The 27,372-nt window shown below is 43.1% G+C and overlaps 1 protein-coding gene across 1 annotated transcript in view; it reads right to left on the reverse strand.

Annotated features, from left to right (window-relative positions):
* Positions 1–27,372, reverse strand: part of Shq1 (SHQ1, H/ACA ribonucleoprotein assembly factor) — a 108,273-nt gene that overhangs the window by 24,398 nt on the left and 56,503 nt on the right. The window contains exon 10 of the mRNA XM_036181663.1: positions 20,485–20,605. Coding sequence (XP_036037556.1) covers positions 20,485–20,605 — 121 coding nt within the window. The remainder of the gene's footprint in view (positions 1–20,484; positions 20,606–27,372) is intronic.

Below are 27,372 nucleotides of genomic sequence, written 5' to 3' on the forward strand. Positions count from 1 at the left end.
GTGAGAAAATATTTGCCATTTTAAAACATCAGACAGGAGATTAATACTCAGGATCTAGAAAAGAACTACAAAAGTTGAGTGAACAGCAAAAATCCAAAAACCAAATCATCCAACCAATCAATGGGCTAGTGAAGTGAGTAAACAGTTCCCCAAAGAAATAAAAATGATCCATAAATACTAGAAAATGTACTCAGGCCAGGCGTAGGTGCTGCGCACACCTTTAATCCCAGCACTTGGGAGGCAGAGGCAGGTGGAGCTCTGTGAGTTCAAGACCACCCTGGTCTACAAAGTGAGTTCCAGGACAGCCAAGGCTACATAGAGAAACCCTGTCTTGAAAAAACAAAACAAATGCTGGTGAGGATGTAAGGAAAGGGAACTTTTATTCATTGTTAGTAGGAATGTTAATTTTTGCACCCAGTCACTATTGGAATTAATATGGAAGTTCCTCAAAAAAACTAGAACTTTCCCTGTGACCCATGCACCACTCGGGTATATACTAGAATGACTCTAAGTCAACATACCACTGATACTTGCACATTCATAGCTACTGGGACACTATTCACAACAGGAAATATAACCAATCTAGGTGTCTATGAACAGATGAATGGATTAAAAAACAAAAACAACAACAACAACAAAAAAACGTGGTAATGCTGTGGGATGTTCTGTATGTCAAATGTGTTGCTCTGATTGATTAAAATAAATAAAGTGCTGATTGGCCAGTAGCCAGGCAGGAAGGATAGGGTAGGCGGGACAAGGAAGAGGAGAACTGTGAGAAGTGGAAGGCTGGGTGGAGACACTGCCAGCCGCCGCCATGACAAGCAACATGTAAAGACACCGGTAAGCCACAAACCACGTGGCAAAGTATAGATGAATAGAAATGGATTAATTTAAGATAGAAGAAGGAGATAACAAGAAGCCTGCCACGGCCATACAGTTTGTAAACAATGTAAGTTTCTGTGTGTTTACTTGGTTGGGTCTGAGCATCTATGGGCCTGGAGGGTGAGAGAGCTGTGGGCCAGGCAGGAAAACTCCAACTACATGGTAACATACAAAATGGAATTTTATGTGGCCGTAAGTAAAATGGACATTTACAGGAACTGGATTGATGCAACTGGAAATCATGTTAAGCAAAATAAGCCAGACTCACATGTTGCATATATAAGAACCTTAAAATTCCATGAGTACATCTATGTACACGTGTTCTGTCATAAAATTAGAAAGGGGGGGCAGAAGAAGGGAGGAAGAGACCTTGAAGGTAGTGGGGGATAGGGTAATACAGCAGCAAAGCAGAAGGGCAGCTAACTTCAGGAAGAGACGGAACAACTGGAAGGAGAGAAGAGACCCAGGGGAACCATGGGATGGGAAATGAAGAACAAGCATGGCACACGTACATGAAGATGCCATGATGAAACAACCTAAAAGATGTGTTTAAATAACCTGACCCCAAGAGAAATAAAGAACCCCTCAGAAAAATTAAACCAATGGTTTAAAAAAAAATCTCTCCACAAAAATCACAGGCTGACCCCCCTCTCCCCTTCCCTAGAGTGCAGGAGCAAGTCAGGCCCACATCATGATGAATAATAAACCACGGTAAGACAAGAACGCAAGGGCTCGTTTCAGTTAGGAGTTTACAACTGCCACTCATTACAGTAACAGATTAAAGAAAACTTTGAAGTCACTGAGAAAACGAGGGAGGAGATACAGTAAGACTGAACAAGCACTTAGAATCACAACTGCAGACTAAGATAAAGAGCATCTATGAAAGCACGCTGTGAAAGAGAGACAGATTACCACCAAATCTACGTGGCACTGCACAAGAGCAGAGCAGTAAGATGGAAGGGTTCAAAAGATAAAAAGGAAGGAGAAAAGGTGTGGAGAGAAGAGGACCCTGACTGCACCTCAGTACCACTATCTACTAGGAAACTAAAGAGCATGCGCACACAAAACATACTGGAGCAAGGAGTGGGATACATTTCCCTGAACTTCAAACAGTCAGCCTGAAAGTAACCATTTGAAAAGGATTCTATTTATAACAGCAACCCACAAATGAAGCAATAAATCACACAAAATATGTGTAAGCCTTTTATAGAAAAAAAATTACAAAATTTTGTTGAAAGAGTATAAGGAAAACTTAGGAGTCATACCACGTTATTGAAGAGGCTAACAGTTTTAGTCTCCCTAAACTGATGAATAGATTCAAAGCAATTCCATAACAATGTTGTTCATGGAATTTTGACAAGCTGATTCTAAGATACAAAGAAAGCTATGGTAATTAAGAAAGTATGTTATTGGCACATGATAGACAAGTAAATCTGTGGAACTGAATGGACAACCCAGAAACAGATCCACACATACATGTAAACTTGATTTATGACCGAGGACAATGAAAGGCTAGACTATTTAATAAAGGAAGCTGGGTTAAGGTAATCCATATGGGAAAACAATGAAATGGGATCCCTGTCTCAGAACACATAAAAATCAATTCCAGATGGACTAAAAACCTATAATGCTAATCACAAAAGAATAAAAAGTTAGAAGATGCTGTAGGAGTGTCTTTATGACATTCAAACCATAAAGACTTTCTTCAATAAGAAACAAAAACAGAGCCAAAAAGGAGCACACTGATAAACCGTGCTCAAATAAAATCTGTTTACAAAGACTCAAGGAGACTGGAAGACATTACAAGGATGGAAAGACACACAGTATATTTAGCTAATAAAGGGCTAGCAACCAGCAGACTGGAGGAATCCTGCAAGTCAAAATGAAAGACAACCTTCTTGGGAAAATTGGGAATTAGGAGACATGGGTATTCACAGGACACGCAACATCAATGGCCAAATAATATACATAAAGGGCTTTTACTTTATTGATATTCAAAAAACAGTACAAGCAAAAGTAAAAGAAACAGCTTCACACTCCTTCAGACTGTCAAATCTCATCTCTGGCCAGGCCATCTTGAAAGCGTATGATCTCATTTGTCAAGACTGTGAGACCTTAAGTTTAATGTAAGTATTAGCATGAAATTAGAACCAGGGGATTCTATGCTGCTAAAATGGGGTCTAAGTTGCCACAACCAGTTTGGATAACAATTTGATTTACCCAGGGAAGCCGACCCAACAATTACTCCCCAGATTCCAGCAATTCCACCCCTAAGGAAGGGCTTACCCAGACACTGTGTGCTGGGAATGTATATCAGTGCAGAATGCTCTACCCAGCATCACTCAGCAATACTTGAGTTCACCGGAAGCATGCAGCGATAATCAGAGCAGCACTTTTTCAACAGCAGCCCGAACAGCCCTGGAAACAGTGAGAACTTACAGCATGCAGACAACGGCGCAATGCACAACAGGGAAACAAAGAAGTGACCACAGCCCCACAGCATCATAACTAACCTAACACCAATATTACCGGGAGGAGCAAGGTGCACACAAGAGGATTCTATGGATGCCAGATTTAAACCAACTACACAGCCACTTTGGGACTAAAACATAAATGGCAAAACCACAAAGAAAAGAAAAATAATGATCAAAACGGAGGGGACTCTGTAATTAGATGAGGGTTGGCCTCACAGCCAGCCTCTGAGAAACTGGCAATATTCTGTCTCATAGGGCTGGTGATAGACATCTACACTGAGTTTGATACCGTTCTTTAACTGCATGCATACACTCTATTACTACATTTCCTTATTTTATTTTCTAAGGAAAAATTTTAAGTAAACAACAATATTCTACAAATACATGCACAAAAAGCTTCAGAAAAGCCAAACCCTAAATAAATGGTTCTGCACAACAGTCATTTTGCTTATTTTTTATTACATTTATTTATTTGGTGGGGTGGGGGTGCTGTGATGAAGACAATTTTGGGGAGTTAGTTTTCTCCTCCTGGCCATGTAGGTCCCAGGGATTGAACTCAAGTACTCAGGTTTGGCAGCAAGCACATTTACCCTGTGAGTCACGCAAGCCTTAATAGTTACTTTACATAAAGAAGGAAGCAGTAACAGAGGCAAGGGAGAAAAGCAGCCACTCCCTGGGATTATGAATTCCAAAAGAGGCTAAATTCCATAGTCAGCAGAATCTCTCTAATAAAAGCCAATATCCCAAGCCGTAGCCCCAAATGAGAGAAATGTCATCCCTGGTTCAGCTGCATAAACCACAAACCTCGGCACTGTCTTCTGGTCTTCCTCTCTGTTCCTCAATCTTCCCTCTCTACATAGGTTACACTCATCCTGAGAAAACTGCCAGCAGTCCCCCACCAGCCTAACAAGCACTCCCACTACAGACCCCTTTATGTGCCATAAACTCTTTGACATTGGAAGGCACTACAGTCTGGCTCAGCCAGCGCATCCGCTTCACCTCGATCCTCCGCTCACATGCTCCTTTCCCTCTCATTTTTCTGACATGAGCATCTTTCAACTTTTTAAAATACTCTTCCTCCTCTGCTCTTCACCAGACTAAGTCTATATATCCCATGCTCTAGAAATAGTGTGAATTCTTTCCTTTTCTTTTTTCCCAGTACTTTCCATGTTTTTTACTTTTTGTAACTCGACTCTGATTAACACCTTTCTCCCGATGATACTGTAAGCTCCAGGAGCACAGGGGCCATGCTGCATTCTACCACAGGCTCAGGATCTAAGCACAGACCCTTGCCCACGGGAGCAACTCTTAGCTCTCTGTTGAACCAACAGGTGGATGAACATGTGTTTACACCCAACACAAAAGCAATTTCTAAAGCACTATTACCACTACCTAACATAACAAGACCAAAAACTGTGAAGCTAAGTCAGGATTTGGTAAAGCTTTGGTGCCATACTCAAAAGCACTAGTAGGAGACTTGTGGAAACATGTTACACTGACCTGTACACATGACAAGATACTCTGGGTGGCTTTTCTGAAAAGACTGGAGCGAAGCTAGTCTCAAACCACCTGGAGCAAGGCTGGCCTTCCGGACAGGAGTCTGAGGAGAATCTAGGCTCACCAACAGAGCAGACAGAAGCTACATGGGAGCCACAAGTGCAGCCAAACATCTACCATGAGAGGGCATGCAGGTGGTATGCTTGCTCCCAAGGCTGCCTAGAAACCTGTGCTCTGGGGCCACTGGGTTCCATGAGTCCACGAGAGAGCCTCTGCCTGCAGTTTAATTCACACCACTTTAGCTTACACAGCATAACGGAAGTCCTTTAAAACTGCCATGGCTATTAAGACAAGTAGCAGGACTTACGCTGACAACAGGAATTTTACACATCATGTTGGAAGGGAAGTCAATTTCTTCCAGTAAGAACTAAACGCCATCTTCCTGAAGCATTAGGATATATTAAGACAAAAATAAAAACTAAATTGGTTGGCACGCTTCCTTGGAGTGGCACATGGGAACATAAAACTACATGTGGGAAGTTGCTGCATTCCTCGCTCACAAAATATAGCTTCGGGTTCTGGAAAGAAAGAAAAAAGACATGGTGTATGCCCCGGGCCTACAGAGCCAATGGAGTTAGAAGGACGAAGACTAGAGAGGTATCACTTCCCTGTGTCATGTAAAGCACACTACAGAATTACAAGCCTGTGACAGGGTACTTCAACCAGCACAAGACTCGGGGCAGGTAACTCTACAGGTTTTACAGTAACATAGTAACTGGTATGATAGACCTGGTAACATAGGCACAAAATTCACAACTAAACATGTCAAATGGTATGGCCTCTTTTCTGCTATTTCAGTTTGTTTAAGTCATAAAACTGGTGCATCAAAACAATAAGAGAAACTTTGAATCTGTGCACCAAAGGACCAGTGGCTTAAATGTTTTATTTGAGCTAGAAAAACCCAAACAAGCACTGATGAACTAATTACTGTATCTACTGTATTTCCTTTGGGACATCAGAGGTTTCTCTTTTCATTCTTTTCTCTTTTTAAAGGTAATTTCCTTATTGATTCTTTTGGAATTTCATATCATGCATCCTAATTCCGCTCGCCTCCCAGTGCCCCCATATCCTCCCCAAACCTCTGCATTGCCCCCCCAAAAGAAAAAAATCAAACCAAAACAAAGCAATCAATCAAACAAGAACAAGAACAAAACAAACCAAAAAGCCCTCTTCGCTTCTCCTTCCCACCTCTCCATACCTCTTCATTGGTCCTGGTGGCATTAGGAGCCTCAGGGTGTCCATTGGACCCTTTGGTCCATCAGCTTTCCTAGCAAATGGTCATTGCAGTGAGTCACTGGTCTGGTTCAAGGCCTCTGGTTTCTGATACACCATCATCACTGGATCCTCACTGAAACTCCTCTGGATATCCCACAGCTGCCCCGGGTCATGGAGATCCTGCAGGTATTGTCCCACAGGACCAGTCCCTTCGTGAGCTCCAGCAGGTCCTAGATTTGTTCCTTTGGGCTTAAGTACAAACCACCACACTTTCTGCCTTCACTTCTATGCTATTCTGCAACGGTGGAGCACCCACTAAAGTTCTTAAAATGCATATTTAAGAAAATATAAGGGCACAGATTTTATATATATATATATATATAAATTCCATGTATACCTATATAGTTTGTACATAAATTCTGTAGCAAAATCTATGTATGAAACAGAAGTTTCCCATGAGCGTACAAACCAGGGACACTTTTTCTATCATTAACATGCTTCACAGTTTTTGCTGTGAATGTTCTCCAACATGGCTCAGCAAGTTTGGCACATATAGCTTTATATATGCTGCTTTCTCTATGTATTTTCCAGTTATGACTTTTCATGACCATATAATATTGCTCTCTAAACACGAACTTTCAATGAATACTCCTTGACAGTGGATATTCTGATGCAAAAACCATGACTCTCATACTCTCTCCGGCATACAGTGTGCCTGCCACAGCAGGTGCTCAGTACCTTTTGGGTTCAATTATAATCTGAATTCATTTATACAAATGAAGGTCTAAGAACAGAAACATTCACAAGTTAAGTATTTCTGATAAACAGTGTGAGTTTGATCTAGAAAACTATCATTCACAGGATAAAAACAATGGTTATAATTACACATAATGCCCTTCAGTTACAAGCAAATCACTCCATCTTCTTTTGAGGCACAAAATTTGGAGGATAAGATGCAGATAACATTCTAGAACTGAAGAGGCACACCCTTTTCCTCTGCAAATGCCTTCCACTGTTTCTGGACAAGGTAACAGCACATGGCTGCAAGCCCTGAGGTGGTTAATTACCGAGTCTGACTCCTCTGGCAAGTGGCCTGGCAGCCCCAACACCATACTCAGAGCTGCTACTGCTGGAAAGAGCAGGAAACATGACCTACACACTTCTCACCTTCTCACACCCAGGCACTGCTGCAAAGTTATTCTTTCTTTGGGGTGTGTGTGGCATTTACCTAATATATAACCTATCTATCTATCTATCTATCTATCTATCTATCTATCTATCTACGCAAATGTCCTTGTGTCTAGTTATAAACAGGAATTAAAGGACACAGGTTTGTGTTTTGTATGGAAATGGTAAAACCTGTTGTATTCACTGAAGCATTTTACTGAATTAGAGATTTTCAATGCATTGAGCATCTACTGAGCATTATTAACAAGGGTCATGCTAGAGTACCAAATTCAGTAAAACTCTCATCCTCTAGGAGTCTCCCTCACAGTACAAAGCAAACTAGGGCCATGAACAATGAAATCACAAAATCACATCTTATGGGATCATACACCTTGAGTTTAAGCCCATGTCTCACCTCACACAGGCCGTCCATTTAAAATTACATTCCCCTTTCCCTTCAGAATACTACCCAGCTTTTGCTCTTTTTACAATTTATTTTGTGCATGCATGTATGTGTGCATGCATGGGAAGGCCAGAGGTTCATGCCAGGTGTCTTCCTAGACCGGTTTGCACTTGTTTGATTTTTGAGACAGCATCTCACACTGAACCTAGAGCTGGCCAGTCTTAGTGACTTTTCTACTGCTGTGGTAAAACACCGTGACCAACATGACTTACAGAAAGAAGGGCTTGGTGAGGGCTTGCAGTTCCAGAGAGGTGGTTCCCTCACCATCATGCCCAGGAGATGGCATCAGGCAGGCAAGCATGGAGCTTGAGCAGTCCCTGAGAGTTTACATCCCCAGTTCATAAACAGGAACCAAACAACACCAGGGAAGGCAGGGGGCTTTGGAAACCTTAAGCCCTTCCCTAGTGACATGCCTCCAACAAGGCCACACCTCCTAATCCTTCCCAAACAGCTACCAAGTGGGGACCAGGTATTCAAATACCAGAGACTAGAGGGGACATTTCATTCATACACTGTTTATTTGGGTAGACTGACTGGCCAGGGAGCCTCAGGGTTACAGACATATACCACCATGCAAGGCTGTTTTACACGAGTTCTGGTGTCAAACTCAGGGCCTTGTGCTGGCACAGAAAGTTTTTTACCAGCTGGGCTCTTTCCCTAATCTCAGCCTTTGCTCTTTAATGTTTTAAATTAACACTTGCAAATAAAATACAATTGTCTATTTCAAGTTCTATTCTGTTTTTCTTAAAATGACAGTTGGCTCTGGCTCTTTACTTCCTGAATGAATATATATAAGAATCCCCAAACAGGGTAGCAAGAGCAGGCCTGACAACCTGAGTTTGATCCCTGAGAGAACTGACTTCACTGTGTTCTCACCTCCATGTATGCCTCCCCTCTCTACAACATGAATAAACAAAATGTGAAAAACAAGAAAGAATCCCCCACAGCAAAAGTTAAGTAAAGCCAATGTAGTACCCTGGAAATCCATTCTGCCTATGTGTGAGTAACAGCTGGTGCCCCTGAACATCTGCTGGAAGAGCTCCAGCTGTAGCACCCCAGCTTCCACACCTGTAACTTCAGTGAAACAAAATGCAAGAACCCCCTCACCCCAACTCTTCATTTTGTAGGAAAGGCAACCTTTTGACCTGGCTATAGTTCAGACTCTCAGAAAAATGGAATAATGGCTATGCTTCTCCTTAGAAATAAAGAGTGTTGGGTGGTGGTGCCACACACCTTTAATCCCAGCACTCGGGAGGCAGAGGCAGGCGAGATCCAGGACAGGCATCAAAACTACACAGAGAAACCCTGTCTCAAAAAAACAAGGAAGAACGAGAAAGAGAAGGAAGAAAGGAAGGAAAAAGAAATAAGGAGAACTGTAGGTGTAACCATCTTGTTAAATAAGAAACACAGAGCCAATTGCAGAGTTAAAAGCCAAGAGGTCAGAGCAATAGCTGAGAGCTGAAAACCTTACCCTTCACTGCTGCTCTGTCTTTCCTCTCTGCAAGAGAGCTACTTCCTGTGTCCTGTCTTTTATATAGACTTTCTGTTCTGCCTTCTCATTGGTTGTAAACCCAGCCACATGACCTCCTCGTCACTGCATGTCTGTACAAACCTCCAGGTCTTCTATGGTTGGTATTAAGATTAAAGGTGTGTGTCTCCATGCTGGCTGTACCCTTGAACACACAGAGATCCTGCCTAGCTCTGCCTCCCAAGTGCTGGGATTAAAGGCGTGCAACCACCACCGCCTAGCTTCTGCTATGGCTTGCTCCGACCCATTTTCTAGCCACCATTTTTGGCTCTGTATCTAGTAGCTGTCTGTTCTCTGACCCCCAGATAAATTTATTAGGGTGCACAATATTTTGGGCAACACAATACCACCACAGCAAACTGTTCCAGGAAGTGATAGCCTTTTCTGATAAAGGACACTAGACCCAAAAACAAATGGTGTACCACCCACTACACAGATTTTCTACCACAGACACAATGCTAGTGAAGCTTAATCTCATTCCTAATAAATGTAGGTGGGAAAAGGTCTATTACAGTTTTCCTCCATCTTACACAGCTGTGTTTATGAGCCCCCTGTGGTAAGTACACCCCATCCAGGAAGTCAGAAGAGTAGAAAACTGAGATAATAAATACATGAATCAATTTAGAACATTATAAAAATTTTCTCGAAGCAGAAGAATGAATGTGACCCACTTCACAAAGATACAAATTTATTATTTAAAGTTTAACAAATGCATAAGCTCCTATGTAAAATGGACAAAACCTAACAGCCAATATTTTCTTTATGCTTTCCAATTGGCTAACTGAATGAAAATATCAAACACAGACCAGAAATGTCCACCATATTTGGGGCTGGGGATGCCATCCAGTGGTAGAGTGCTTGAGAGTATGTGTAAGGCCCTGGCTTGAGCCCCAGAACTGTAAGGAAAGGAAAGGGACAAGGTAGAGGGGACAGGAAAAGGAGAAACAACACTGTTGCCTGGGTTTGCTGGTGCACAACTGTAACCCCAGCTCTCAGGAGGCTAAAATAAGAGCATGGGTTCAAGGCTAGCCTAGGCCACACAGTGAAACCCACTCTCAAAACACAAACAAAATGGTCAAATTCTTTAAATGTTCTGTTATTATCTATAGTCTTGAAGTAAAAATTATCTCTAAGTCTTTAAATTGAAAACAGAAAAATCAGCAATAGAATCATCCAAAATAAGCATCGCATAAACAACTTAAAATCTGGAAACTAGCCTTAAAAAGGTTCTTTTCCAATACCCCAGGCCAGTGACATGCTTGGGAGCTCTCCTTCTCATTTTCCCAGCTTCTATTTATTCAAGAAGTAGTCAGAGCAGGAAATGGGACAAGTCAAACGACCACAATCAATCTCATCACCTTCACAACATGCTGTGAATGTAATTAATCCTCTATTTATTTAGGGGACTTCACACCCCTTACAATAAGGCAGCAACTCCTTGCTGGCTTTGGTTAAGATAATTATGTTATAACAAGGATTGGGTTTCAATCATAATAGGCAGAAGAAAAGGAAATTGTACTTGAAGTTGTCAGTTTTTTAAAAGCTTTTTTTGTGACTCCATTCAGAGACTGCTCTTGACAAAGCTCTCCTTAAACAGAGAGCTTTCTGAGCATGCTAACCACACGCGTGCCACATTAATCAATGTAAGCCTCTTCCCTGAGTAAGATATTAAGACATTCAAGCACAGGAGAAACTCTCCACAAGGTACAGAATGTGGTTTAACAAATCCACTACTAGATCCATTACCACCCACTCACTTGACCTGAGTTTTAAGGCATAAAAATGAAAAGACCAAGGCAGTGTAGGGAAACACCATTTGCTCCCCCTGCAAATCATGGCTCTGAGGGTCTGGGGGTGCCAGAGCCACCAGCAGTGAGGAGTATGAGAAGAACCAGAAGCAAACAGAACCCAGTCAAACCTACAAGATGGGCTGGGTCCACACACCACTCCTTAAGACACAGGCCCAGCATCCCCAGGCCCAGGCACTGCTAAAAGCTGTTATCTTCCTACAAGCTTCCTAGCCACACTTTCTCCCCTAATCTCCATCTTAAGAAAATAGGAAGGCACACAGTCTTACCCAGTTTATTCTCACAGTCTTCTATTTTATCACTGCATCAGCACACTGATGCCCACTACATGTGTACACACAAGTGATAGGTGAGTTATGCTTTGAAGTTTCTGGAAACCCTCTCAACCACCCCTCTACAAGGCTTGGTTCTGTGATGATTCCAATCCACAGAGAAGTGGTACTTGCACATTATTTCAGTACCTTTCAAAGGCATTTAAGCTCCTGGATAATCAAATGCATAAGGAATTGACTTGGGTTCACTTTAGACTAGACAACCAAAGGTAGACATTAAGTTAAAACTTAAAGAATCTTCAGTCAATAATAATGTGTCAAGGCTGACTCATTAACTGACACCACAGCATTCAATGTATTATGAGAATACGGAAAGTGATGGGGTATTTGGGAATGCTGTACTATATTTGCAATTTTTTTAAAGTCTAAAACTATTAAAATAAAACATCCATTTAGGAGCTGAGATGGCTCTGGTGGAAAAGTGTCTGCTGCACCCATATAAAAAGTCAGGCAGCAGGCACTGTATCTGCAACCCCAATGCTGGGGATTGGGGAGCATATGGAGATGGTCAGATCCCCAGCCTGCTTAGCTCAACTGAGCAGTGGCAGGTTCAGCAGGAGACCCTGTCTCAAAAAATAAGATGGTAAGCAGATATGATGGTATATGCCTTTAATCCCAGTACTTTAGAGGCAGAGGCAGGTAGATTTCTGTGAGTTTGAGGCTAGCTTACTCTACACAGCAAGTTCCAGACAGCTAATGTTACACCGAGAGACCTCATGTCAGAAAAATAAAAAATAAAATGAAATAAGGTAGAGAATGATTAAGGAATACACCAGACCCTGACCTCAGGCCTTCATATGCATATATGCCCACATGCAAAATCCCTGAGTGTGTGGCGAGCGCGCGCGAGCACACGCAAGCACATGCACACGACTATCTGAAGTAGAGTAAAATTATAAAGGAAGAAAGAATGGCAATAAAAACCCTCTCATAAACTCCCGACATCCTGATATGTGATTGTTCTGAATACACAGTTCCAGGAGCACTGGGCTCTTCACAAAGGGTTACAGGAGTCTGGGATCGTAGGAACATCTGTAATCCTGTGATTTCTTGGCCCTTTGCTAGTGACAGAAGTCTAAGGAAGAGCAGCAGTCCCCAGTGCTCACCACTGAACTACCGGTGATAAGGGAAAGGCCTATTAAGTAGATCCCTTCTCTCTATGACACTTCACCGGACGGACACAAGGGAGAAGCTACTGGCACTCTAGAAATCCTTCCATATGGAGATAAATCCCGCTTCCATTCAGGATGAACTTGAGGGCTTAATTAAAAATAAATAGTAAAACTAAAGAGCAACCTGACATGGCAGAATAAGCATCTCACTGGGAATGACTTCAATTCAAGGAGGTTTAACGTGCTTGAATTGTTCACAATTGCTTTTTGAAATTTCTACATGTTTGCCATTAGAGGACAATGCAAACCTCAACGTTTAACCATGTATCAGAGAAGTAACTTCCCACGCCAAGCAAACTACCCAGAGTATCTGCCTGTCACTCTGCGGGTCTTCATTTAGCCAGATACCCTTGGTGTTGTAGGCTCACTATAAACATCAGTGACACAGAGCCCCTGTCTCTCCCTGGCTATCGCTCTGCCCTTGTGAGGTAGGTATGCATGTGTCTGATACACTCTGGACCCTGGGTAGTACAGAGCATTCCACAAGCACCTCTCCAACCTTCTATGACCAAGGTCACTAGACAGAAGGGAGAATCTGCAGTGCCACTGGCCAACCCCACTCTTCCTCTCCCAGAATTACGAACCAACGGAATTACATTACCATCTGCACTAAAGGAAAGGGTGTGTAACTTGTTGCCGTGGAATGGCTATCTGGGTCCTCTGAGAGCTTCTGGAACAGCAAGGGTGAATATGGAAAGCAGCAGCCTCAGGGTCATGGCAGAGCAGGCTGCTACCTCATTTCTGCACAGCTTGAGTCCCCCAGGCCTAGCCTCTTAGAGCACCTGGGCTCCAGAGGACAATCCGCCATCCACTAAGAAACTGGTTTCTACTGCCAACCCCAAGTGAGTTTCTGCCCCATAACCTGACTCAAACCAAGATAACTAGCGACTTCAGAACAAACTAGAGGGGTGAGAGTTTCTCATATGGCCCCATAACTAAAACGGAGGCCAGTGGTTAAGGCACTCACGCTATACTACAAGGATAAACTGGCCCGAATAGAAGCAATTTCAGTCCCTTTTTGCTCTTCCACTAACCCCAGCAACAAGTAGGCAATGTGTGCAGCATGCTGCTCCCACATTTTCCTTGTCTTTTTGCTCTTCCACTAACCCCAGCAACAAGCAGGCAATGTGTGCAGCATGCTGCTCCCACATTTTCCTTGTCTCCCTGCAGTTATTTTCTCAGCCAGGAATGAGTACTATTAGAGTCACATGAGCACCAGTCCCGGGCAAGCAGACAGCATTTTTACATTGCTGTTTAATTCATGCCCCTTCTCTGTCTAAGTTCCCAAGACATCTTGCCCAGCTGCGATCCAAATGTTCTGGTGTTTTTCTGGATGTTCCTTAGAGGCCAAGACAGCATTTCCAAGACTGCCCTCTTCATCTCTCCTGACCTAACCTCTCCAGTATTATTAAGTTTTGTCAAAGGTACCTTCAATGGTCAGGTTCACTGACCAAGTCAGGACCTGGCTCTCAGCTTCACTGCTCTCCTTCTGTCTGACCCTGTCCAAGTCATTACTCTAGCCTCACCACCCGACTCTGAGCACTGGCCTGCTTCCCTTCTCACTGCCACCATTAGCCTGGATCATGACATCCCCAAGCAAGCCCAACCCCACCCCAGTAAGTTCCTACAGTGTGATCTGAAGATGTCACTCATACAGGTACCCTTAGCTTCAGGCTCTTTGGCTATTCCCCACTTCCAGAATGAAGTGGACACAGCTTTCATGGGACCTCCAGGCATGTCTCCCTCTGTCCTATGCCCATACTGTGATATAGCCACAAGTTTGTGAGACCTCAGGTAAACCATGTGCCTTTTCCACTGTCCGACACCCTGCTTTCTTCCTCACCTTCACCTGGTTTTCTGACCAGGGTCTTACCACATAGCCCAGGCTAGCCTCAAACTCTGTACCCTTCTGCCCCAGGCCCCCAAGTGCTAGCTACTGTCTGAGGTCTGTGCCACTATTTTTAACTGTTTTTCCCCCTGGTGCTAAGAACTGAACACACAGGAGACAGGAGCTCTGCCACTGCATTACATCCCCAGTCCTTTGACTAGCCGTCATCAATCTTTATGATCTTAACTAAGTGTTTTGTGTCTTAATCCATTTTCTGTTGTAATAACAGAATACCTCAGGCTGAGTAATTTGAGGTTTATTTTGGCTCCCAGTTCAAGAAGTCTAAAATCACTACAGCTGTTTATCTTCTAGAGAGAACCATACACTGGATGACGGAATATCAGAAGAAAATAGGCCTGGGCAGAGGAGGGAAAGAGATGAAGGAGCCAACCCATTTTATAACAACCTGCTCTACAGAGAACCAATCCAGTACTGTGAAGATCAATACTGCCTCTCAGAAGGGGTTACTCACTCTCTGGCTAATCAGTTCTGAAGGCCCCATAGCTTCTCAACACTCTAGACGTGTCTTACTTGTTCACCAGAGCATTTCCAACACCTGTCATAGTGTCTGCCCTATCTTAGGGTTCACCAAGGATAGTTAGAACTAATGCTGCACCTCTGCATGAGTCAACCCCACCCCCTCCTGCTACAGATATGCCAGCAATAAGAGTGGCAAAGGAAGCCTCTTCCTATGCAGCAACCAGGGGCACACCTTGCTTTAAGTTCACTTACAATCACCAAAGCTGAGTTGAGGGCATCTCATCCTCAAGAGAAGGCTTTAGGAAAAACTGTTTCCTTCCACAGACATCTGGCTTCAGTATCTTTAGGGTCATAAGACTGCTTTTGAGGAAAAAGTATGCTAAAAAGGAGTAGGAATTTAAATGTTCCAAGAGTATTAGTAAACTACCAGCTCAATATAAACAGGACCAGCATTTCAAGCACATATAAGCTGCCATGTGGGTGCTGGGAATTGAACCTGGGTCCTCTGCAAGAGCAGTCAGTGCTCTTAACCCTGAGCCATCTCTCTCCAGGCCTCATGCACACATTTTTAAATTCTTTTTCTGCACAACTACCTACCTTGAAAACCAAATGCTATACTAGATGAGTTAGAGTTAGGTGAGAGGCAGGAAGCTTGCTGTGCATGTGCAAAGACAAAGGTATAATTCTCAGCACCACCCAAAACTCAACAAACCCCGCTATATTAGAGAGAGGACATGATTCAGTTACAGGCTCACATAGTTATACTGAAGACTGTTAGGATTTTATTCATACTTAAAAGTACCACATTTTTTTATATGCAGAAGAACAAAAATAATGCCTTATCTGTCCCCTTGTCATTTCAAAATGTACTGTGAATTAAAGCCGCATAGTTTCAAGCCAGGTGTGTGGAGCATATCTGCAATCCCTGCATTAGGGAAGAAAAGAATCCCGAGGCTACACAAGATCCTGTTTCAAACCAGTGAGAGCCAAACAAAACAAAACCCATTCAGTTACTGTCAACTCTTTTCCATGGCACACACACTTCCTTTAACAGCCAGAGTTTCCTATTTAAAGAAACAAGACTTGATCGAAACTTCATTATAAAGAGAAAAGCTTTATTGAATACTATGAAGTGTAAAATGGGTTGCAAATGGGTATGTGCAATGTATTTCTACTAGTTTAAGAATGGATAGGGAGCCAGGTGTGGTAGTGCATGCCTTCAGTCCAAGCAGTTGGAAGGCAGAGGCAGGTGAGTCTCTGAGTTCTAGGCCAGCCTGGTTTAGAGTGAGTTCCAGGATAGCTAGGGCTATACAGAGAAATCCTACCTTGACAGACAGACCGGAAACAGCTGAAGAAAGTATTAAAATACTTATACCGACTGCAGTAGAGGAAGTGAAGAAACAACTTTCTTAGGTCACAGGGCCAATGAAAAATACATGAGCCTTCACTCTTACCCACCCTACACTACATAAAGGGTAGAAACTGATCAACTCTCAGGGGACAGAACTACAACAGCTACTAATCATGGAAGGCCACCACGAAAGAATCGGAGGTACAAAGACATCCACTACTGACCATAACTGGAAATTTCAACAACATAAGCTATAACGGATGGACAGCTTTTAAAAAATTATGTTTTATTTATTGATTGTGAGTGTTTGTGCACAGACATGCATTTACACAAATGCCATGGTACATGTGTGGAGGTCAAATGACAACATACAGGAGTCCCTTCTCTCTTCCTCTATGGTGCCAGGGACCAAACCCAGGTTGTTGGGTTTGGCAGCAAGTGCCTTTACCTACTGAGCCATCTCCTGAACCCACAGCTTTTAAAAGTGCTACATTAAGAAAGTTTTTTCAGTTTATGTGTATAGGTGTTTTGTCTGTGTCCTATATGTGTGCAATGCCTATGGAGGCCAGAAAAGGGCACCACATTCCCCTGGACCTGAAGTTATAGAGAGTTGTGATCTGCCTTGTGGGTGCTAGGAACTGAATCCCAGTCCTCCGAAAAAGCAACCAATGTTCTTAACTGCTGAGCCATCTCACCAGCCCCAGAGCAAGATTTTTTTGTTGTTGTTGTTTTGTTTTTTGTTTTTTGAGACAGGGTTTCTCTGTGTAGCTTAGCACCTTTCCTGGAACTCACTTTGGAGATCAGGCTGGCCTCGAACTCACAGAGATCCGCCTGCCTCTGCCTCCCGAGTGCTAGGATTAAAGGTGTGCGCCACCACAATATCAGAGCTACATTTTTTAACAATGAAAATTTTCTCCTAACTGGAGAAATTTCACCTAGCGGGGCCCATTTAATTCAACTGGATTTGCTGTGCACACAAGAAAGTGTGTAGACCCAGTAGAGTGTCTTCTCACGGGGTCCTTGAAGTTTTAGTGGAGAGAAGGGCTTAGATCATCCCACTATGGAAAGGCAGGAGATGTGCAGAGCGATTTCTCAACCAAGCTCTATGAACAAAACAAATGGTTCATTAAACCCCTTTCCTCCAGGAACAGTTCCCAGAGGGAGCAGTTTTTCTTCAGGCTCTCTTCTACAGCCATGAGTAAAGACAACTGGTTGTAACACATGGCTTATCTGGGAGAGTAACTGAACCCACAGGGCAGGCTACTGTGGCAGACCTATCTGTTACCATGACTGCAAGCCAAACCGCAGCAGTCCTCATGCCGCCGCCACACAGGGGACGTTCGGTGTAGCAGGCACCACACTGCAAAGTCCAGTGCCATGTACACTGACGGAAACAAGGAAGCTTAGTTTGTTTTCCCCACAGACCCATAATTCCTAATAAGAATCCAAGGCTCCATGCTCCACGAGAAGCAGATAGCACAGAAGCAAAACACCCTCATGAGGTGAACCTTACATTGTTGCCATAGCTTCATTGATTCAATATAAGAACAGCATTTCAATAAATTTTTGCCAAAGTAAATATCTGACTGGAAAAATGGGATGCTGTTTTTATACAGGTTTCATACTGTGTGATACTTCCAATAAAATGTTACATTTTATTATTCCTATCAAAAACATCAAATATAGACTAAAGAAAATACAAACTATTGTAAGCATAAAAAACATGGTGGTTTAACTATAGAATATAAGACAGCAAAAGATGAAGAAAAAATAGTTAGGAGGCTGCCATAGTTAGAGGTGAGAAGGTTGTAAGCCATCAGAAAATCCATCTAAGCTGTGCTTGTAAAACCAAGGATGAAATTAGAAAATTTAATAAAAATCAGATGTGTGAAGAAATGCATTATTTCAAAGGAGGAGGAAAATAGCTGGGCTATCATTTATCACAGTAAAACAATACAGCCTGTTGAGGGAAAGAAAAGCTAGGCTCAAATTGCTGAAGTCGAAGAAGCAAAGTAGTTTATAAAACACTTGAGTCTCTGCATGCTCTCACCTTCCCTACCCTACTACACTACCCTTTTACAAACAGAAAAAACAAATCACCACCACCAGAAAAGTCCATTACTGAGAACCTAAGGGTTCTGCTGTTTCCCATTATTTAAAACAAGTTAAAAACAAAACAAAACAAAACAAAACAAAAAAACAACAACTTTAAGAATAAGCCTGGTGACCCCACAGCAACTTGCACACTTACATCTGTCTATGGAACACAATGAGGTCTTCTCAGTATTTAATAAGAAATGTCACAAGATGAGAGAAGAACTTGCGTGAAAATGGGATCCTGACACAAACCTCCATACTCATTCCACGTTTAGAAAATCCCTGCTCTCAGAAAACAAAACAACCCACAGAGAGACTGTTTCAATGTAAAATTATATTATGAAAACAAAAGTCACAACAGGAAATGGCTGTGGAGTATGCATGAGAACAAAATAAAGTGATGGCCTATCTACCATGATGACCTCAGGGGTTAAAGAGTCAATTTTCCATCTGGCAAAATCTAGATTCCCACCACTGATGCTAACTCCACATGCTTTATAGTATCAGGTCTTGTCTGGAGCAATTCTGAGCATCCTCCAGCTAACAGGTAGTCAGGGAACTTTCCCACTGCACTCTAATGTAATTGCTTCCTCATGAACAGAAATAAGAAGTAAATTCCCTATCACGGTTCATTCAAGGTATTAAAAGGCAATCAGCGCAGTAACAGAAGCCTCGCTTCTTTCCCTTCTAGGTCAGCACTGACACAACACTGTGTTCTACAGCACCCAGAATCGGTCCAATCAAGAAGAGCTCTGTAAGTCTCAACAAACAGCCCCTTGCCACTGAAGTGGATCATTGGCTGAGCCTGATGAGTAGATGTATCTACTCAAGTCCACCCCGATATACAAATGCACCACCTTTTAACATTAGTAGTCAACTGGCCATGCTTCCCTGAATGAGGCAATGCTATATGGTTTTACAAATCAAGAAAATTTCACTGAGCAAGTTCTCGAGCCTATTTGTGAGTGTTCAGATGCTTCAATACCTACGCTGCAAGTTTGGTTTTCTTATACTTTGAAACACAAACTTGGTAAGTCAGGGGTCAGTAGACAAAGGCACAGCTCTTGTTTGCATTAGATTTAAATCTTGTGACTTTTACACATGTATGTCAGTGCAAATGCATGCACACACAGCCCCACCACAGGGATAGGTCTAAGAACCTGGTCTTGAGATTTCCATTCAGAGAGGAGGGTAGCAATTCTGTCTGCACACGGTTAGGGTTTGAATCCAGGAGGTCCCACAGTCTCGTTTGTCTGAGCACTTGTCAAAGTTAACGGAGCACCTGGAGACTATGGAGCCTTTGGAACTGCATAGCTTTTGGACACAAGCTACTAGGAGTTGCCCTTTGAGAGCTACAGCCTGGCCGCACTTTCTCTTCATCTGATAAGACATGAGAAGAAGTCTTGCTGCCATGTACCTCTAAACCAGTGGTCCTCAACCTTTCTAATGCTGCAACCCTTTAATACATGTGACCCCAACCATAAAATTATTTTCATTGTTGCTTCATTACTAGAATTTTGCTACTGTTACTGTAGTGTAAATATATGTGTTTTCTGATGGTCTTAGGCAACCCCTGTGAAAGGGTCGTTTAACCCCTATATGGGTCGAGATCCACAGGTTGAGAAGCACTGCTCTAAACTGTGAACAGAACGAATCATCCCTGATTTCAGTTGTTTCTGTCAGATATGCTGCTATAGTAACACACACACACACACACACACACACACACACACACCCCGAAAATCATATATTTGTGTGTGTATCAAACCAATCTCTTCTAATCAAACTTTATTCATCTACACCTATCTCCCTAAACAATTCACCAAGCTGTCTATCTTAATGAAGCCTACCCTCCTTCCTCCCTCCCTCTCTGAGACAGTCTTTCTATGTAGCCCAGGTGAGTCCCAAATGCCCCTGCTTAGAATCCAGCTGTTTCTAAAGTGTTTAGTAGCTATATGGGTTTCTCTCACACTGAGAGTTACTCTCCAGGCGTTTCATCTTCTTCCTCCCAGGTAAGTGGTATTTTATAAACACAAGCATGTACAAACTGCCTAGGGACACAAAACTTACTTGGCCTTCTGAATCCATACACAGTAGTCTGAGATGTAGAGATCATTCAAAATGTATGCTGGGTCATTTTCCTGAAAAATTTTGTGAACATCCAGGAGACACTTTAAAACTGCACTCTTACCTGAAGAAAAATTAAAAAACATCCAGTCAACCTTAAGGGAAATATATATATATATATATATGATTTCCTAACTAAGAAATTAAGATCCTGAGAAGTAATGTATTTAAAACAGCTCAGAGTTTTAATAGTTTCTTAAAAATATTTTAACTAATGAACCATCTCTCTGGCCCCTTACTTTTTACTTTTGAAACAGTCTTACTAAGTTATCTAGGCTGTCCTTGCACTTATGATACACCTGCCTCTCCGCTGAGAAGCTAGGATTACAGGCCTGCATTGCCACCTGGTTTGGATGTACATTTTAAAAGAGAACTTGTGTTAAGTGGTGGTGCCCAATACCTAGAAGAGATGTCTACATTAGTAGGTTCCACTTTCAACAACCTGAAGCAGATATACAATGTGGAGATCACTCGTTTCTTTCCCTGTTGCTTCTTGAACTCCACACAAACTCTCCATCCTTTCCCCTTGGAAATGTCTTACTCCCACCCTCTCTCCATGGCCAACAGAGTCTACATCCTTTCACACATCCATCACCTCATGTGTCGAGTCAAGACTTCTTCCCCATCTTTGTTTCTAGACTCCCCAATTGGCCATTCATTTTGTGATGTGCTGTCCATCTCCCACCCTGCATGTGCTCTAACATGTTCCTCCTTTCCTTTCCACTTGACATTGCCAGTTGTCGGGTCTAGCAAGTCTTAGGTCCCTTCAGCAAACTCATGTCCCATTACTAAACCCTGCAAAGGGAAAGAAAGGGAAGCCAGGTGATCCTCCCTATAACTTCCTCTGCTCACTTCACAGGAGAACCCAAGGTTCCAGGATGGAAGAGCCGTGGAGTATACTCCAACCTCAATGATGCCGTACAACATCCACTGTGTCACAGTACCTATACACTCTTGGTCATTCAGTCATATCACATTTGATTATTCAAGAGCTAAGTCCTTGAAAGCACAGCTCAGGCCTTTCCAAACAGTGTTAACTATGCAGCAGCCTCATCCGCAGACAGCAAGAATACCAATGAAAGCTCCATTGCTAGCCTACTAAGTGAGAGAAATGTGTAATACTAAGCAAGCTCAGAACTACAGAACGTCAAGTTCATCTAGTGATGTCAGGGCAGGACTTCAATCATGATTGGGATGGACACCTCCGCTACCTGCCTATTTTCAATATGAAGTAGAGAATGTAGAAGGCTGGGTTTCAAGAAAAGAGGAGGAATATAAACAGAACACATACCTGTGATGAAACCAGAGTGTCACCCCCCAAAAAAAACCCAAAGGTGAACTGAACCTGGAAGAATGATTGGAACAGTTCCAAATGCCAAAGGGACAAAAAGCGTCACACTAGGCACACCCTAACTGATTCCCTCTTGATTTCTCTATTTTGGTGAAAAGGATGGAGCAGGGAGGTATTAAGATTTGTGATACCAACTGTCCTAGTTTGTTCTCTATTGCTGTGATAATGACCATGGTGGGGACATCGAGCGGGGTTATTTGGCTTATATATCTACATCACAGTCCATCATCAAAGGAAGGCATGGTAGGGGCTCAAGGCAGGAACCTGGAGACAGGAACTGAAGCAGGACCATAAAGGAACACTGCAACTTGCTGGCTTGATCAGCCTGCTTTCTTATATAACCAGAACCACAGTGAGCTGGGACTCCTCCATCCATTAATCAAGAAAATGTTCCCACAGATTTGCCTACATGCTAATCTGATGGAGGCAATTGCTCAATTGCCCTTCCCTCCTCCTAGATGACTCTAGCATGTGTCAAACTGACAACAAACTAACCAGCACCTGACTATAAAGAGTTTCAAGTAGCAATCACATGTCTTTGTCATAAAACTATTCACTTGTACCTTGACAACTTCTCTACAGTGTGATGCTCCACAACACTCCCTCTCAAGGTCCTGTACCTTCCTCATATAACCAGATAAACAGAAAGTGCAGGGTTTCAGGTGGCAGATAAAATACCGGCCTATTCACTGAATCAACAGGATGAGCCCATTGTGTACCCCGTACTGATCTACATGAAGGAACACAATTATACATTCTTTATAGCTCCTCAAAATGTCCACCAGAAACATGTGATTTGTTCAGCAAAAACCTGGATGCACACTACTACAGAGCCCTTAAATACTGACAGAAGAATATTGCACATTTTGATTCAAATGTGTTTGAGCAACTGAGAAGCCACCTTCAGATGAGGTTTTCAAGCAATCCCATGCAAGAGAGCTTGGGAAAATGGGAGTTCTAAGTTCTCCTCAAAAGCTGTGTTTCAACAAGCCTTACCAAAACTAGTTTCATGGGATTCTATGTCATAGCATGGTAAAAGACAACCAGACTGGTGGCAGCTGACAGTCTAAAAGAAGCACATGGAAACGGTCCTCCCTCGAACCTGCTATTGTCATTGGAGGTCCTGTTTGGTTTCTCAAGCTAGCAGCCAGCTTCCCCAGGGCAAGCCCAGCATCACGGCCGGGGTGTTCATATGCAGGTGGCTAGCTGGGGTTTAACATCTCTTTTATACTGAATGCTCTTTCTGTTCTGTCCTAGGCTACTTATCAGCAGCTATCCACAAAAGAAAAGACTAGTCCTCTTGTAGGCTGTCACATGACCAGAGACTGGAAGCTTACAGGGACACACAGTCCCTGCCTCCTGTGGGGCTTTTACCCAGTTGTGGTCTGGTCATACATCCTATGAGCATAAAAAAAGCTGTGTAGGCGTAAAGCTAAGACAATTACTTTGGCTCAAAGGCACTGCAGGAAAGTGACCATTTTTCAAGCAGTTTGCTGCCTGCTCCAGAGTATAAAAAACAAAGGTACTTTTGCACGGTAACCACGGTAACTATTTTCACTGCAGGAAGGAACTAGCAGTTGTCCCCAGGATGTCAAATGGCCCCAAACTCAGAGATTCTCTAGGACTGATTGGTTGGATAAGCCAACCCTATCCATGTAAGAACGTTCTCCCTGAATCTAGGGTCTCCTACTCACTCATGAAGGCACTAGAAACCAGTGTTCCGAGATAATAAATGACAAAAGTCATGGATGTTCTACTGCACTGGAACGACTGTCTAATGATGGCACACAGAAACAGAAGAACAACAACATAAAGAAAACATGGAGGACAGTAATTAGTAGATGGCCAGTAAACATGATGTAACACGTTGGGCAATAATCTCTCAGTGACAGTCCAGCCTGTGGCTGAAGGCATTTAAGAAATTGGTCCCATCCATAGAAGGATTAGAGGAGGAGATGCTTTTGCTGGTTGGATGCCAGAACAGGAAGAATCATTTAAGCTGCTATCTATCTATATGGAAGAAGACCTCAATTTCTTTGCAGTGGACAGCTACAGCTTTCTGGGTCCCCAGCTCTGATTTATGCACAGACGGTCAACCTGCACTGTTGTCAAGCTCCATTGTACTTCACCAGGAGTCAACCCCTTTGGCTTTTGAAACAGTATCTCTTGGATTGGAGCTCAGCAAGTAGCCAAGGCTGGCCAGTGAGTGGAGGGCCTGCTCTATCACTATTTTAATCTCTAAAGACAGTCACTGTTCAGTCTCTCACTGAACCTGTCAGCTAAGCCCCGGCTTTTTATATGTGGGCCAGGCATTTGAACGCAGGTCCTCATACTTGCTCAGCAAGGGTTCACTCTGATTAAGTCACCTCCTTAATGTTTCAAGCTTTGCAAAACAAGAAGCCAAGAAAGGGAAAGAAGACTTTAAAACAGTTTAAAACAACAACAAAATAAAAGATCCTTTGCTATTACAGTTACACATAGTATCCATATACTCACAAACAGAATTAACAAGAAGCAAGAGTATGCTTTGTAGGTGGTCCTGCCCAAACCAGGTACAATAATACAGTGTCTAATTCTCCATCCAAGTATCAATTCAGGCATTCCTTTTTCTGGAAACAGAGCCCAAGCTCTCCCCCAGGCCCACTTCAGGTACCCTCACAATGCCTGGCACACCTCTCCATTGCATAACTTAGAGCCAGCACCTATATCACATCACTAACCTGGCAAGTTCGGCACAGATGAGAAGTGAATGACTTGGCCCAGTCACAGCTAGTATTTGAAAATAAGTATGTGTGACTCTTGGCCATAAACAACGTCTGAACTTATCACCTTGCATGGTGAACTAGGCAAGAAAGGAGGATACTTTGCATCTTTTACTCTCAGGACTGGAACAACATACAGAAAATTCTATGTTCCTGTTCAATAAAGGCTACACTCTGGAGTAGACAGAAGCTGACAGTTTGCATCCTTGCTCAGACTGCTTGGTTAACATGTACAACAGCAGGAATCACCTCTGGGGCCTGTGAACTTACTTCAAGCTACTGTATTATTACAGGCCTGGTGCTCACACCTATAATTCCAGCATGGGAGGATTACCTCCAGTTTAAATTGAGCCTGGGCAACAGTGAGCCAATCTGGGATACAGAAAGAAACCTTGGGGGCTGGAGAGGAGGCTCAGTGGTTAAGAGCATGGGCTGTTCTTCCCAGAGGACCTGGGTTCAATTCTCAGCACTTACCTGACAACTCACAGAAAGAAACCTTGTCTCAAAACAACAACAACAACAAACAAATAATTAGAAACAAACAAACAAAAAACCCACCTGGTCATGACAATCATGAAACTCTCCCTCCAGGAGGGAAGGAGAAGACCTAAGACTCGGAAAGCTCCTGAGTTACAACACTCACAAGACCTCTAAGGTTATAAAAGGCAGGAAGCAGCTGGTAGGGAGAGAGGACCCAAGCACTAGTGAAGCTGCCTGCAAATTGTCCCAGGAGCTGTAGGGATGCAGCCTTCTGAGTCATCACTTATGCGAAGGTGGGCCTCTTGGAGCTGGGGCTGCCTTTTGAGCGACCATGTTCCTATGAGTAAACCCTTACCTATACTCCTGTACGTAACCCCAGTAAATGCACCGTTTTACCAAGCTGGGCACGAAGGGAAGTATTCCTTTGGTCCATCGTCAGTGCCCTATCTAGGGTAAATAGAAGTTTGTTCCTGTCTCCCCAGGAAGAATCACACAATGCAACTGACACCCAAACAGGGCCAACAGAACTTGATGACGAATAAGAGAGAAGTGGCTGCTCATTCCCTGCAATAGGCACTGAAATATGCAGCTGAGGCTGATCTGTTTGAGGATGGGGCGCTCCTCTACCAGCAACCCTGACAGAACCACTTCTCCCATGGGTATGGGATGATGTACCTCCTTGCTATCTGGTGCTACATGCTACATTAGACAGATGACAAGACATGCAACCAGGGTCAAGCTATCTAAGAGTAGGGTATCCCTGGGGATAATCTCCAGGTGGCCATCGTCTTCTACTTGAGATGGATAGCATGCTTCCTTGACTAATAGGGTCCATCCTGTGAAATGGTAATATCTCAAACAGATTAAAAAAAAAAAAGGTGCCTGTATAAAGGGGAATTATGAGAAAAAGGCATGCAGATGCTACCCATTGGCAGAAAAGTGGAAAAAGGAAAAGGTGAGATGGAGGCGTTTAGCTTGCCATTTCTCACAGCTGGAAGGATGTAATGAAAAGATAGCATATGTTAGGTCTGTGCTAAAGAGCCCTTATTTGATTCCAAAACTTAGAACTCATGGAAAAATCAGTGAGGCAGGATAGAGCAAAGTAGAAATGCTAGAAGATACTTTTCAAGTCCCACCTTTAATACAAAGGAAGGAAAAGCCCATGATTTAACAGGCAGATGGGGACCTAAACAATGGCATCAGGGCAGGAAACTGATAATCAGAGAATACTCCTCATTTGAACTGATTAACTTGGGAAAAACCCTTAATTGAGGAATGAAGAACCCCTTGACAACCTACCTTTGTGAGGCTGTAAAAAACAGGGGGGCATATCAGACCAGTCTGAGTGCCATGAAGGCAGAGAAACTAAGTGTGGTAGTTTGAATGAGAATGGCCCCCATAGGCTCATATATTTGAGTACTTGGTCCCCAGTTGGTAGAACTATTTGAGAAGGATTAAGAGGTGTGGCCTTGTTGGAGGTGTTGTGTCACTGGGGGGTGGGGATGGGTTAGAGGCTTCAAAGACCCACACCATTCCCAGTTAGCACTCTCTGCTTCCTGTTCGTGGATCAGGTTATAAGCTTTCAAGTACTGCTCTAGTATCATGCCTGCTTGCCACCATGTTACCCACCATGATGGTAACAGATGCTAACACTCTGCAAATGTGAGCCCCAAGTGAAATGCTTTCTTTTATAAGTTGCCTTGGTCATGGTGTTTTATTATAGCAATAGAAAAATAAACCAAGACACTAAATTACTCATCTTTCCCCGAGACAGAGCTGCATAACCTGAAGCAATGCAAACAACAGCAGTATCCATGGACTGGCATGGGCATCATCAGAAAGCCTCGGTTTCACCAGTTAAGGTCTCCATGAATTTCATTAATATAATAAAAGGCAGGCATTACAGAGGAAGTTTAGCAGAAGAGCAACAGTATTTGATGACCAGTTCACCTGATAGGACTGTGTTCAGAACAAAGATAAGAAAGAAGCTGAGGTCAGGCAGTGGTGGCACACACATTTAATCCCAGCACTCAGGAGGCAGAGGCAGGTGGATCTCTGTGAGTTCAAGGCCAACCTAGTCTATAGAGCAAGATCCAGGACAGGTACCAAAACTACGCAGAGAAACTCTGACTCAAAAAAAAAAAACCAAAATAAAACAAAAAAACAGGAAGGAAGGAAGGAAGGGAGGGAGGGAGGGAGGGAGGGAGGGAGGGAGGGAAGGAAGGGAAGGAAGGAAGG

This window comes from Onychomys torridus, chromosome 3, assembly GCF_903995425.1.
Source record: "Onychomys torridus chromosome 3, mOncTor1.1, whole genome shotgun sequence".
Classification (NCBI taxonomy): Eukaryota; Metazoa; Chordata; class Mammalia; order Rodentia; family Cricetidae; genus Onychomys; species Onychomys torridus.